Genomic DNA, 13,125 nt, shown 5'->3' on the forward strand with positions numbered 1-13,125 from the left:
TAATTTAAGTACAATAAAATATTTTGAAATTAGGTATAAATTAAAATATAATGAAAAAATAAAATGACTACAGTATGCAAATATACAGTATGGACAGAATAACTAATAGCAAAAATACATAGACATTACCATTCAAAATGCTATTCCAAACAATTAACTACACTAATTGGTAGGTGGTCTTAAATCATTCATCCAGTTGTTTGTGATTATATTAAAAGAATCACACAGTCAATTACACAGCTGTTATGCGGGGTTTTTAGTGGTCAAGAGCATTTGTTTTAGCTCTGATGTGAATGGCACTTTCTCTCCCCTTACACGTCTTTGTAGGGTGGAGGCTGCACGTTTTACAGTGTACTTTGGGTAAGTGCAGATTGAGGGGAACCTGCTTCTTTTATGTGGTGTGAATCAAGACCTTATTTTGCCTAGAAGGACCCACTTCAAGAGCTGTGTTTGCAGTGGGGATGGGCAAAGGGGATAGGGTGGATGTTTTATTGTACCGTGTGAACTGAAAGAGAGTGGTCTTATAGAGTTATATATACAATTGCTTCTGTTTGTGGTGTGACATACTTTGTTTATAAGCATGCTTCTTTTTGAGATATTTGCTTCTCATTTTTTTCAAACACAATACCCTAGTGTGTTGATTGACATGTTAATGAAAGTGGATTTAACAGCAGGATTTTGTCATGTGAATTCAGGAATGCAGTGACTATTTTAAATGAACACTGCTTTGTTCCCAGAACATTCAAATTGTCATGGTTTGAGGGATGTGCTAATACTCGTATGTTTGTTTGTGTCTCAGGACTAATGTTGAGAATCAGATCCTGAAATCTGGATTTACAAGTAGGGAACTTGTCATTATTGAGAATGATGTCCCGGGAGGTGTCTTTGAGTTTGCTGAATCTTCTAAAGGTCCATTTATTATTGAAGTAAGAATACACTCAACTTTATGAATTCTTATACAAATTTGAAATTGAAATGGTCAAATGTATATTTTTTTTTATTTTAATTTTTATTATTATTATTTTTTAATCCATTTCATTTTTGGTTTGTTTACATAGGAAGGTGGTAGTTTGGATCTCCGTTTGGTCCGAACCCAGGGATTGCTGCTGAAAATATTTTTGGATTATTCTGTTGTTTCACTGCAACAATCAGACAGTTCTTCTGTGATAACATCAGAGTTTGCGGGTTCCGTTGGCCCCGTGTATTTTAACCCAGGGGAGCGAGAGCTCTCTATTGGACTGATAGCAAATAAAGATGGTATTCCAGAGGTAAAGTACAAGCATTATTATTATATTTTTTAAATTATAGATATGTTTTTTCTTTACTCTCATTCACCCTCTCTTTTGTCTACAGCTTGATGAGATGTTTTCAGTCGTACTTATTAGCCCCAATACTTCACTCAGTCGCCTAGGCAACCGCACACAGGTCAACATCACAGTGCGCAGGAGCGATGACCCTTTTGGGATCATTGAGTTTGTCAACCCTAACCTAACAGTGGCCATTAATGAGAGCAAAGGCAGCAATATTCATGGGGGTAGGTAAAACCAAACATTGAAATTAAACTGAACAGCTCATCTGAGCTTTTATTAGTTAAACATTTGTAATGATACAAATAAATAATGTAGTAATTTACTAATAATTTACTTTATAATTACAGTGGTTTACCCTGTTATTAGAAGAAAGGGTACTTTTGGGGAGATTTCTGTGTCCTGGTCAGTTGAACCAGCATCATCACAAGATGTCAGTCCCACAAAGGGCATCATAACATTCATGGAAGGAGAGTACCTAAAAAACCTCTCAGTTTCTTCTGCGCCTGATGAGGTACACATTTAAATAATTTCTGAATATCTGTAACTACTTCATAAAAGGCAACTTTTTGTTTTTTCTTTTAGATACCAGAAGATTTGGAGAGTTTTACTATTAACCTTTTTAATGTAACAGCTGGAGCAAAACTTGGGCAGTTCCTCAATGCCAAGCTCATGATTAATAAGAATGATGACCCTATTTATTTCTCTGGTGAGCAATATGCAGCATATTTCACTATCATCATGACTGTAGATGCCTTATAAGTAATAACTCTAACTTTTTGTCTTCTAACTATAGTGCCAGTAGTTGTGCAAGCTGAAGAAGGAGGCATGGCTAACTTCACAGTTTTCCGGGCTGGGCCGGCAGACTATGTGGCCTCTGTCATGCTGCGTGTGGACTATGGTGATGCTTCTCCTGAGGACTTTACACTGATGGGGAATGACATTGTGCTGGTGTTTGATATTGGGCAACGGGAAAAGAACATTTCTGTGGCAGTTGAAGAAGACGACATACCAGAGGACAATGAGAGCTTTTACATTATCCTGCATAATGCTACAGGTCAGATTTATTCATCTTAAAATAATTTATATCTGTATGTGTTTTATAATTATATTTGCTACTATACATGATTTCTCTTGTGATTTCTCCTTTTTTTTAAATTTTTTTTTTAAATGAACACTAGTGTGTACTTCACAAGCGTGTAGTTCACTACCATTCAGTGTTGTGCATCAGGAACTGGGATGAAAAGCTAATATGCCCAAATTCATTTACTATGGGGTTAAACATTGTGTAGGATACATAGACTGGACACTTCACTCAAAAAAAAAAAAAAAAAAAAAAAAAAAATATATATATATATATATATATATATATATATATATATATATATAATGACAGAAAAATCAACAATGGTCACTGAAATAATTTGAAATTAAGAAAAGCAATAATAAAAAAAATAAAATAAAATTCTTGAAAAATAACCAATGAAAATCAGACATTGCTTTTGAATTGTTGTTAAACAAAAATATGTTATATATATATATATATTTATTTATATATATAAAAACTAATGAAACTGACATGGACAAAAATGACGGTACCCAAGACTGTAAATACTTGGACAAAAGGGACATGTTAAACTTAGATGTGTCCTCTAATCTGCATCACAGGTGTCTTCAAACTTGTCCTCAGTCAATCTGCCTTTTTAAAGGGTGACATGTTGTCTTTGTGCTGTTTGGTGACATGATGGATACAACACTGAACATGGACCAGAGAAAGAGAAGAAGAGAACTGTGTCAGGAGACTATAAAGAAAATGATAGACAAGCAGGTTAAAGATAAAGACAATAAGACCATCTTCAAGCAGCTTGATGTTCCTGTGATTACAGTTGCACATGTTCTTCAGAAGTTTAAGGTCCACAGGACTGTAGCCAACCTCCCTGGACGTGGCTGCAAGAGGAAAGTTTATGACAAATACAAGAGCTCGATCATATGAATGGTAACCAAAGAGCCCAGATCAACCTCCAAAGAAATGACATTGAACTTGAAGGGCGAGGTACATCAGTGTCAGATCACACCATCTGTCACTGTTTATACCAAAGTGGACTTCATGTGAGGACACCACTGTTGAGAGCAAATCATAAATTGTGAGACTGAAATTTGCCACAATGCATATTGACAAACCACAAAGCTTCTGAGAGAATGTCTTTTGGACAGATGAGACAAAACTAGAGCTCGTGGGTAAAGCACATCAACTCTATGTTCACAGATACAAAATGAAGCACACCAAGAAAAGAACACTGTCCCTACTGTGAAACTTGGAGGAAGCTTTGTTATGTTCTGGGGCTGTTTTGTTGCATCTGGCACAGGGTGTCTTGAATCTGTGCAAGATACAATTAAATCTCAAGACTATCGAGGTGTTTTGGAACGATATATGTTGCCAGGAATTGTTTGTTTGCAGAGTTTGCCTCAAAAGGGTGTGTAAAAAATATTATGTTAAGGATACCATCATTTTTGTCCAGGCTAGTTTCATTATTTAGTTTTTTCTAATGATTTTGTTGAACCACAGGCAATGTTGGTTTTTGTTGGACAATTTTCAAGCTATTTCAGTGATGATTGTTCAGTTTTCTTTCATTGCCAGATTGCCATTTTTGTCCACGTATATATCCCATGTATAATAATTGAATGGAAATTATTTGAATTTTGTTTGCATGTATAATATAAAAATGTATCTATCTTTATTATCTTTATGCAGGTGATGCTGTTGTGTATGGAGCAGACACAGCCACTGTTGTGATCATGGCCAATGATGATGCCAATGGGATTTTCTCCCTGGATTCTCTCTCAAAACCTGTTGAGGAGGGTGGGACAAATAGCTTCTAGTAAGATTTAAAAGATGTAAATACTACAGTCTATGCCCTTGTTTCTAGTTCATCACACCATATTTCTTTGTTGCAGCATTCTACGTTCCAGGGGTGTCTTTGGTAATGTTACGATCTTCTGGCAGCTGTACATAAACGACTCAGTAACTCCCCTGGAGGAAAGTCAGGAGTTTACCAACACCTTTGGCACAATTACTTTCACCTCACATGAGAAGAGCAAACCTATCATCTTGGAAGCCATCTCAGACATGCTCCCGGAAATGGATGAGTTTTACATTCTCAGGCTTGTCAATATTTCTGGTAAGACTGAAATGAACAGCTTTATTATGAATGCTTATTGACAGTTTAATGTAAAACCATCTTACTTGTGGTTCTCTAGGAGGTGCTGCACAGTTAGGCAGATCTTCACTAAGTGCATCAGTTTTTATTCCCCTCAATGATGACCCCTTTGGTGTCTTTGCGATTGCTGATGACAACCTCGACCAGGAAGTAGCAGAAGATGTGCTTTCAGAGGATGATATGGCTGATGTCGCTTCGTTTACCATTTTACGGCAGCAGGGCATGTTTGGGGATGTACGTGTTGCCTGGGAGATTGTTTCTGGACATTTTCCTGAAGGCCTTCCTCAGATGGATGACCTGCTCCTTCAAGCCTCTTTCCCCAATGCTGTGGAGCTGAGGCCATTTGACAGAAGACACCACTCCGGTACTGATGCTTGGTCTTTCTCTGGACGCCCTGGAGCTTATGGGGTCATCACTCCTGAAGACAGCCCTCCCCCTCTTGGCAATTTCACCTTCTCTGCTTGGCTTATGCCTAAAACAGACACAAATGGTTTCATAATGTCTAAAGGAACCATGAATGGCACACTGTATTATGGAGTTAAAGTTCAGACTAATGAGTCTCATGTAAATATCATGCTATACTACACAGCAACTGGGTCCAACAAAACTCAATTTGCTCAGGCCTCTGGTGAGAAGTTTTTAGAGGACAAGATGTGGATACATGTGGTCATTAGTGTAGATGATGGCATTATTGAGTTTCTTCTGGATGGGACCCCTATACCTGGGGGATTGAAAAGCATCAAAGGAGAGGCCATTGTGGATGGTAAAATGCAAATGATTATCCAGACACTGTTTTATAGAGTTGTGTAGTTGGTATACACAGAGGTATTTTTGTGTGAAATATTTCCCATGTTTCATGCAGGGCCATCCTCCATGTTCATTGGTTCAGATCCTGATGGACAGCAGCGTTATACTGGCATTCTGCAAGATGTCCGCTTATACAGGTCTAAACTGAACCACAGTCACATCCATGAGCTTCACAGCCAGCCCGCTAAAGCTGACCTGAGGATGATCTCGGGTTACCTGCGCTACCGCCAGGAGGAGAGACAGAAGTCATTTGTGGTGGAGGTCAGAGATGACAATGAAGAGGAGGGGGAGGAGGTCTTCTATCTGCAGCTCATAGCTGTGCACGGAGGAGCTCGCTTGCCACACCCCAAACCCACTGCCATTCTGAGAGTGATGAAAAGTGACTTTGCAAATGGGCTCTTTGGATTCACTGGTGCCTGTATACCTAATGTAAGTAATCAAAAGTTTACCCACATGTCTCACCAGAGGTCAGAGAATAGACTGTACACACTTGTAGAAACACATGTAATGTAAACCCACTTGTTTGGTAGTCCCCGTCCTGCTGCATATTTTATTAGTTGCCATGCCTGGCTGCAGAAGCAGCACGCTGTTCCTTTTTAGCTAGATTGGACACACAGGCTTTTATCTTAGCCCCTCTCAGGTGCAGCGACAGCTGGTGAGGCTACAGCCCTGACACTCAAGGCATTCCTGTAGTAGTAGATGAGGAGTTCCAACACTGATGGGGAGATCCTGTTGCCTGGTCAAATTAGCACAACAGATGGGAGAGCTGCGGATGACATTCCATCAGAACTGAAGGATTTCTAAATATTTATACCCTATAATGCAGATGTAGAATATTATGTTAAGTAGTTTAAATATAACTAAATTCATATTTCATTTTTATCTCTGGTTGTTTTCTAAAGGTAACAGAGGAGGGATCTACTATATCTTGTGTAATTGAGCGTATGCGTGGATCACTGGATTTTGTTTACATAAACTACACTGTTACCCAATTGGAGAGCATAGACAACAGTACTCCAGCTCATCAGGACTTTGTTAATGCAACAGGTGCTGTGCTTTTTGCACCTGGGCAGCGCTCTGAGGTATGGCTGCAGTGTAAAACATATACATTACCAACTCTATCTCTTGTCATTTGGTTTATACCACTTCACTGTTTAACATATTTTTGTACTACATGCATTGTATTTTTTTCTACAGGTGCTGAATCTGCTGGTGTTTGATGACAACCTTCCGGAGCTGATAGAGACCTTTAAAATTTCCCTGGTATCTGCTGAGTCAGGTGATGGGAAGCCAGGTTCTACCCCAACCAGTGGTGCAAGCATTGACTCCTATAGTTCTATTAACACCATCACCGTGGCAGCCAATGACTATCCCTATGGTACATATAATTGTTTAAAAGAACACTCATGTTTTCTTTAATTTTGTAGCATTTTTACCACATATTTTACAGGATTGTTGCAGTTTGAGCCAACTATACCTTCAGATGGTTTGATCCCTCCAGCAACACAACCACCTCACATCATTGTGAACGAGGAAGATGGAGTAGTCCATTTGTCAGTGGCCAGGGCTCAGGGCCTTTTGGGCAAGGTCACGGTCAGCTATAGGACTGTTCCCTTTACAGCCTCCAGTCCTGAGGACTATGAGGTCAGAATGATACATTTAATGTTAGTGCATTATTAGTTTATTTGTTTTAATAATATTTGAATTTACTGTACTAGTATATTTGTATGTTTACACTTTTTTATTGTAGGATTCAGACGGTCTGCTGGACTTTCTCCCTGGCGAAAGGTTAAAGTTCGTTAACATCACCATCATAGACAATATTGCTCCTGAGCTTGAGAAAATTTTCAGAGTGGAGCTTTTTGATGCAAATGGAGGTTGGTACCAATTTAGAAGTAATATTTTAGCATAACTCCTAGTTAGTGCTTGCCCTTGACCCTGTGGTTTCCCTTATCGTTTGGTGTCTGGTTTATGATCAATGTGCTGTGCTGTCTGCTTTACCCTCTGCTCCTGCGCTTTGGCCCTTGCTCCTCTTATATGGCCCCTTCCTTCAACTGACACTCATGTGATCCTGTGTGATCCATCAGTGGATCAGTGGCTTAGTGAAGAGAGTGGTAGTGGAGAGAGTGGCTTTGACTTTCTTCTCCCATCACATCTCCATCATGGTAAGTCTGCCCTGCTATAGCCCATTTAATGCTTTTACAATGCTTCTTTCATAGCCTTTGGTTACATGTGCACTCAAAATCTGATTTCTGGAGTAGTCTGGTACAGCAACATTATAAGCAGGTTTCTTTATGCTCATGGTCTCTTGGACTATTGACAGTTTTTACAGTTAGAATGTCATTTTTATAAATTGACAACTCCAGAAATCTGGATAATAATATGATTTGTATGTGTATATAAACATAGCCATTGCTCCCTGAAGCTACTTCCAGCAATATTTTACACTTTCGACAGATTATATTGTGTGTGACATTTACATTGCACTGTGGCCTGTTAAAGTTCTCACATAGAGAGGTGTGGGAAAAGTAAATATTGTGTCATGTGCTGCCCTGAACAGTTGATTTGCCAATTCTTACATTGATTTTCTTTTTCTGTGTAAATCAAATAGAATTCTGCTTATTGCTGAGGTTCTTTTTTTTTACAGAGCCTTTGTTATTTTTTACTAAAATAATCTTTGTTTATAGCGAGCCTGGGTGTTGCCTCCCGCCTCACTGTCACCATTGCACCCTCTGACAATGCTCATGGGGTTTTTGACTTTAACCCCAAGTCTCTCTATTTAACTGGAACAGAACCTGAGGATGGACAAAATACTGTTTTTCTCCAGGTTTGTTAAAATCATACTTGGAAAAACATACCTATAAATGCCTATTATTGTTGTATTATTATTAATTGGGTTGATTTATTAGGTGGACCGCTCATTTGGGGACCTCTCAAATGTCACTGTTTACTGGGAGGCAGACCCGAGTTCTGAAGGAGAGATTGTCAGCCGATTTGGAAATATTACTTTTAATGTGGGACAGACATCAGAGAACATCACAATCCATGTAGCTCAGGACGAGGTTCCCGAATTGGACACAAGCTTCACTGTTTCACTGGTCAGAGTTTCAGATGGCCGACTGGGTTTTCAGACAGCTGCCACTTTAATTATACTGGCTAGTGATGATCCCTATGGCGTTTTTGTGTTTGCCAATGCCACTAAGCCTATCTGGATTCCTGAAGCTGACTCAACTGTGACCTTTACAATCCTCAGACAAAAGGGCTTAATGGGAGAGGTAATTGATCATCATCATTATCATCATCATCATAACTATCATAACTACCTATGCAATGATGGTAGTAAAAATGCGTCACACTTTTTTGCAGGTGAAGGTAACATTTGCAACATTAACTGAAGCTGAGCCAGCCCCTTATGCGACCCAGAGAGTTGGACGTGCCACCGAAGGACAAGACTTTGTTCCCCTTTTTGGTTCAGTTGTGTTTCTGGCCAATCAGACTGAAGCAAATATCACATTGCATATACTTGACGATGATATTCCTGAAAGAAATGAATCAGTGTTTGTGAAATTGATCAGTGTTCAGCTCATCAAAGGCCAACAAGACAGGACTGGTAACTGAAAGTTTATCCTATATTTTTTTCTTAACTCATAATAGTCTACCACGATTAAAATCCTATTTCTTGTACCACCAGTTTCAAATTCGCCTTCTCTGGGACCTATGTCAAGTATTGTGGCTCAGGTCATAATTGAAACCAGTGATGACAGTTCTGCGGTGCTCCAGTTGTCTTCTTCCACGGTCACTGTTCCTGAAGAGTTCAATGGACCATTTCTAAAAGTCACTCGAACTGGAGGGATTTTTGCAAGTGTCTCTGTGAAGTTTGATGTAATGGATGGCACTGCTAATATTAGTAAGTTTCTCAAATACACCAGTCAATCAATCAATCAAGCAAGCAGGAGTAACCACATGACTGAATAACATGTAATCCAAAGAGATAAACTGGCTATAAGATCCACAACATTTATTTCATGATTGCATCTTCTCTTCTTACAGAAAATGATTATATTGTGGCCTCAACTGACGTTCTCCTACTTGAAGGGGAAACTAGTAAATATATCCCAATATTTGTCCTTGATGATAATGAGCCTGAAATAGAGGAGACCTTTCGTGTGGTACTCAACAATGTGACCACTGGAGGTGCTGTTCTTGGTCCCCTCACACGGGCAACAATTACCATAATGCCTTCTGATGACCCTTTTGGTGTCTTTGGTAAGTAATGTTTTCATAATGTTTCAAAATGTTTTTCTTTTGCAATGTAATAAGATCCATCAAAATGTGCTTTCCTTGTACTTTTATGTAGTTTTCCGGGCTGATCCGGTCACAATTGAAGAACCCATTTCAAACTCAACTGAAGTTACACTTCCTATAGTTCGTAATGCTGGGATCACTGGGACTGTTATGATCCAATGGCAGGCAACAGTAAATGGTCAAGTAGCAATTGGAGACATCAGACCCACGTCAGGGGCTGTGAGCTTTGCACCAGGAGACACCCTAAAGTTACTGAAAGTGGAGGTTTTACCTGATAATGTGCCTGAAATCGCAGAGGTAGTTAACATGCCCTAATCAAAATGCACACCTCACTAAACTAACTAATAATTTATTTGTTTTCTAGATAATAATAATTGAACTTACTAGTGCAAGTAATGGAGGGAGAATTGGTGCCAACAAGACTGTGGATGTCATAGTCCCTGCCAATGATAATCCATACGGGACAGTCTATTTCGATCAGTATATTTACCTTGTTCAGGAGCCTTTGGAGGGCATTTTTAGAGCCAACATTGCTGTACGCAGAAGGTACTTAATCAATGGCAGTTTAACATTTTGTACTTTTGACTTACATATTCATCATTTGATTCATGACTTTCAGTGGGGGACATTTTGGCCGTTTGGATATAACGTACAGTACTTTTGGGACGGACTTGGTTAGCTCTGCTCAAGATCGTGGCCAAGATCTTCTGGTGTATTATGAAGCACTAAAATCAGGAGTTGTATCTGGCATCACTCAAAGGGCAGTGAATGTGACAGGCCAGAAAGACCCAGTTAGTGCCTGTGCAGCTGTGTGCCTAAGGGAGCGCACCTGCCAAGCCTTTTCCGTATCACCTGTCGCTGCTTCCCCATCATGCATTTGGGTGACTTCAACTGCTGAAAACCTAACACCAAACCCCCAGTTTCTGACTTATGTGAAAAATGCCACTGCTGCTGCTGTACTGTTCAGTGGCCAGGCAGAGGCTAACACTGACTACATCCCTGTGACAAATCAAAGTGCTTTTATGGAGAATGGGGCGGAGTTTGCCAACCTCACTGTGCCAATACTGACTGATAAGGCAGCTGAAATGGATGAGAGATTTTCTATTCAGTTAATAAAGGCAAGTGACTATAGTAAAGTTGTGTTTTTTCTAATGTTTTAAAGGGCCCATATTACTCATTTTTCACAGATCTATGTTATAATGTTTCTTCATCAAGATACACACCTGGAGTTGTGTTTTGTTTCATTTACATATGTTTAACACACAAGCTATGTATATTTAGGCTCAGTTCTTCTCTCAAGCAGAAAACACTCTCTTCCACCTTGTGATGTCATGTGGTTATATATAAAGTGCTCCACTGTATTTTTAAACTCCATACACCTTCACTAGAATCATTGGTATAATTTCAACCCTGGAATTTCCAATCTCCACTGAACTTAAGGTAAAAGGTTACTGTTCACTTCAAAACTACCACTTCATGACATCACAAGGTAGAACAGAGCATTTTGAGCTTTGGAGATATAGACAGATTAATAATAAAGGATTACTAACACAGATGTAAATGAAATAAAACACAACTCCAGGTATGTTTTTGAGGTAACAACATTATAACATGGCTTAATATAATATAGGACCTTTAATCATTTGACTGAAATTGTTGATGCATATGGAATTAGCTTTGATTAGGCCACTACAAATGTTTTGATATAACCTGTTATTCAGTCTCTATGAACACTGATATAAAATTCTTTCTGCAGGTTCAGTTGGTGAATTTGACTGTGGCTCCAAAAAACTTGCCTACCATTGGTCAGCCAGACAAAGCTGAAGTGATTATTGGGATGAATGGAGATGCATTTGGCGTATTTGTGATATACATCCTTAGTCCTGGTGCCACTGATGACAGGCGCATTCTGGAGGTGAGTGAAGAGTCTATGCCTGAAGTGCCTTTAGTGATTGAACGGCGTGGAGGAAACCTGGGGACTGTCACTGTGGAGTGGAGAATAGTTGGAGGTACAGCCACACCATATGAAGATTTCACTGGTACTGGAGGCACTCTCATTTTTGATGGTAGGTTTATGAGAAATTTGCTTTATTATAGTTGTAATAAATTGAAAGTTTTATACATTTTGTTATCGATTGTCCACAGGGGATTTAAAGAAGACAGTAGTTATCAAAATCAATGATGACGATAAACCAGAAAACAGTGAAGACATCCTGATTGGTCTTGTAAATGCAAAAGGAGGGAGTCGGATAATGCCCAGCTCTGACTCTGTAACTATTGTTATACTGGCCAATGATAATGCAGCTGGGGTAATTGGTTTTCACCCAGGTTCACGTTCTGTTGTAGCAAGAGAGGGTAAGTTTTAGTCTTAATATTCAGCATGATATAAATTTAAAGGACTATACTGACACATGTTAGTTATGAATGGGGCGAGTGCTTAAATGGCTGTGTCCTACTTTATTCAATAGGCCAGACATTGTCCTTGCTAGTGGAGAGGACAGCTCCAGGTTTCGGAAATGTCACAGTGACTTGGACTATAACAGGACCCAGAGTGGGACGAACATTCACCCAAACATCAGGAACGCTTTTCTTTGCAGAGGTAAATTGTTATTAGATACAATATTATATTTTCTTACGGTATAATTTCAATTTTAATCAATTGTTGTATATTGATATACATTTTCTATATTTATTTAGTGGGAATATAATATAATGCACTTCTGGTACTTTTAGGGACAGCAGAACACCACAATAGTTTTGGACCTTCTTGATGATGCAGCTCCAGAGAACAAAGATGAATACCAAGTGCTACTGTCTGACATTCAAACCTATGGTAAAACATGAAATGCTTGTTATGTACAATGCAATTTTTCCCACTAATCTTGTTTCTTTTCCTGCACAGGAATTGGGGTGACAGGCCATGCTGCTTTGGATGTTGAGGGCAGACAGTCTTTAATTACTGTGGACACCAGTGATGAACCGTTTGGCATGTTGATCATTGCTCCATCATCCCTCATGGTGACCACAGAGGAACTTGACAAGATTATAAACATCTACATCAACAGAGAATTTGGGGCATCAGGTTGGCCCAAATGTGAAGACTTTTTCCTATGTCCTTTCCAACTAGTTTCTAAAATGCTGTGTGATCATTTTGTGCAGGAGCTGTGAACATTTCATATGAGGTCATTAGAGGATCACTGCAGAACCTGTCCCAAGTGGAGGGTAACCTTGCTGACCCTGGAGAAGATTTTATTGCTGAAAGTGGTTTTGTCATTCTTCAAGATGGGGAGACTTCTGTTGCCATCCCTGTCACTATACTAGATGTAAGCATTCTGGCCTGTTTCTGTACTTAAGTTATAAATTAATGACACAACAACTATTTCAATTTCAGGACAATATTCCAGAAATAAGAGAGTTTTTCTTGGTTAATGTGACATCTGCAGTGCTGATTACAACTCTTGCTACTAACCCCCAATTTGGTAAGGCAT

The 13,125-nt window shown here is 39.1% G+C and overlaps 1 protein-coding gene across 1 annotated transcript in view; it reads left to right on the top strand.

Moving 5' to 3' along the window:
* The window catches only part of adgrv1 (adhesion G protein-coupled receptor V1), a 75,378-nt gene that overhangs the window by 12,238 nt on the left and 50,015 nt on the right, over positions 1–13,125 (top strand). The window contains exons 12-41 of the mRNA XM_055162094.1: positions 800–926; positions 1,059–1,268; positions 1,354–1,534; positions 1,658–1,821; positions 1,893–2,016; positions 2,104–2,364; positions 4,060–4,186; positions 4,263–4,486; positions 4,566–5,288; positions 5,388–5,761; positions 6,235–6,414; positions 6,530–6,710; positions 6,783–6,976; positions 7,083–7,209; positions 7,420–7,501; positions 8,024–8,159; positions 8,242–8,607; positions 8,699–8,942; positions 9,024–9,239; positions 9,383–9,598; positions 9,690–9,934; positions 10,002–10,183; positions 10,257–10,755; positions 11,394–11,703; positions 11,783–11,992; positions 12,106–12,236; positions 12,371–12,470; positions 12,540–12,719; positions 12,797–12,960; positions 13,029–13,116. Of these exons, the coding sequence (XP_055018069.1) occupies positions 800–926; positions 1,059–1,268; positions 1,354–1,534; positions 1,658–1,821; positions 1,893–2,016; positions 2,104–2,364; positions 4,060–4,186; positions 4,263–4,486; positions 4,566–5,288; positions 5,388–5,761; positions 6,235–6,414; positions 6,530–6,710; positions 6,783–6,976; positions 7,083–7,209; positions 7,420–7,501; positions 8,024–8,159; positions 8,242–8,607; positions 8,699–8,942; positions 9,024–9,239; positions 9,383–9,598; positions 9,690–9,934; positions 10,002–10,183; positions 10,257–10,755; positions 11,394–11,703; positions 11,783–11,992; positions 12,106–12,236; positions 12,371–12,470; positions 12,540–12,719; positions 12,797–12,960; positions 13,029–13,116 (6,566 nt within the window). The remainder of the gene's footprint in view (positions 1–799; positions 927–1,058; positions 1,269–1,353; positions 1,535–1,657; positions 1,822–1,892; positions 2,017–2,103; positions 2,365–4,059; positions 4,187–4,262; positions 4,487–4,565; positions 5,289–5,387; positions 5,762–6,234; positions 6,415–6,529; positions 6,711–6,782; positions 6,977–7,082; positions 7,210–7,419; positions 7,502–8,023; positions 8,160–8,241; positions 8,608–8,698; positions 8,943–9,023; positions 9,240–9,382; positions 9,599–9,689; positions 9,935–10,001; positions 10,184–10,256; positions 10,756–11,393; positions 11,704–11,782; positions 11,993–12,105; positions 12,237–12,370; positions 12,471–12,539; positions 12,720–12,796; positions 12,961–13,028; positions 13,117–13,125) is intronic.

The sequence above is a fragment of the Boleophthalmus pectinirostris genome, unplaced genomic scaffold (assembly GCF_026225935.1).
Source record: "Boleophthalmus pectinirostris isolate CB_2022bp ecotype Guang Dong unplaced genomic scaffold, ASM2622593v1 HiC_scaffold_4, whole genome shotgun sequence".
Lineage (NCBI taxonomy): Eukaryota > Metazoa > Chordata > Actinopteri > Gobiiformes > Gobiidae > Boleophthalmus > Boleophthalmus pectinirostris.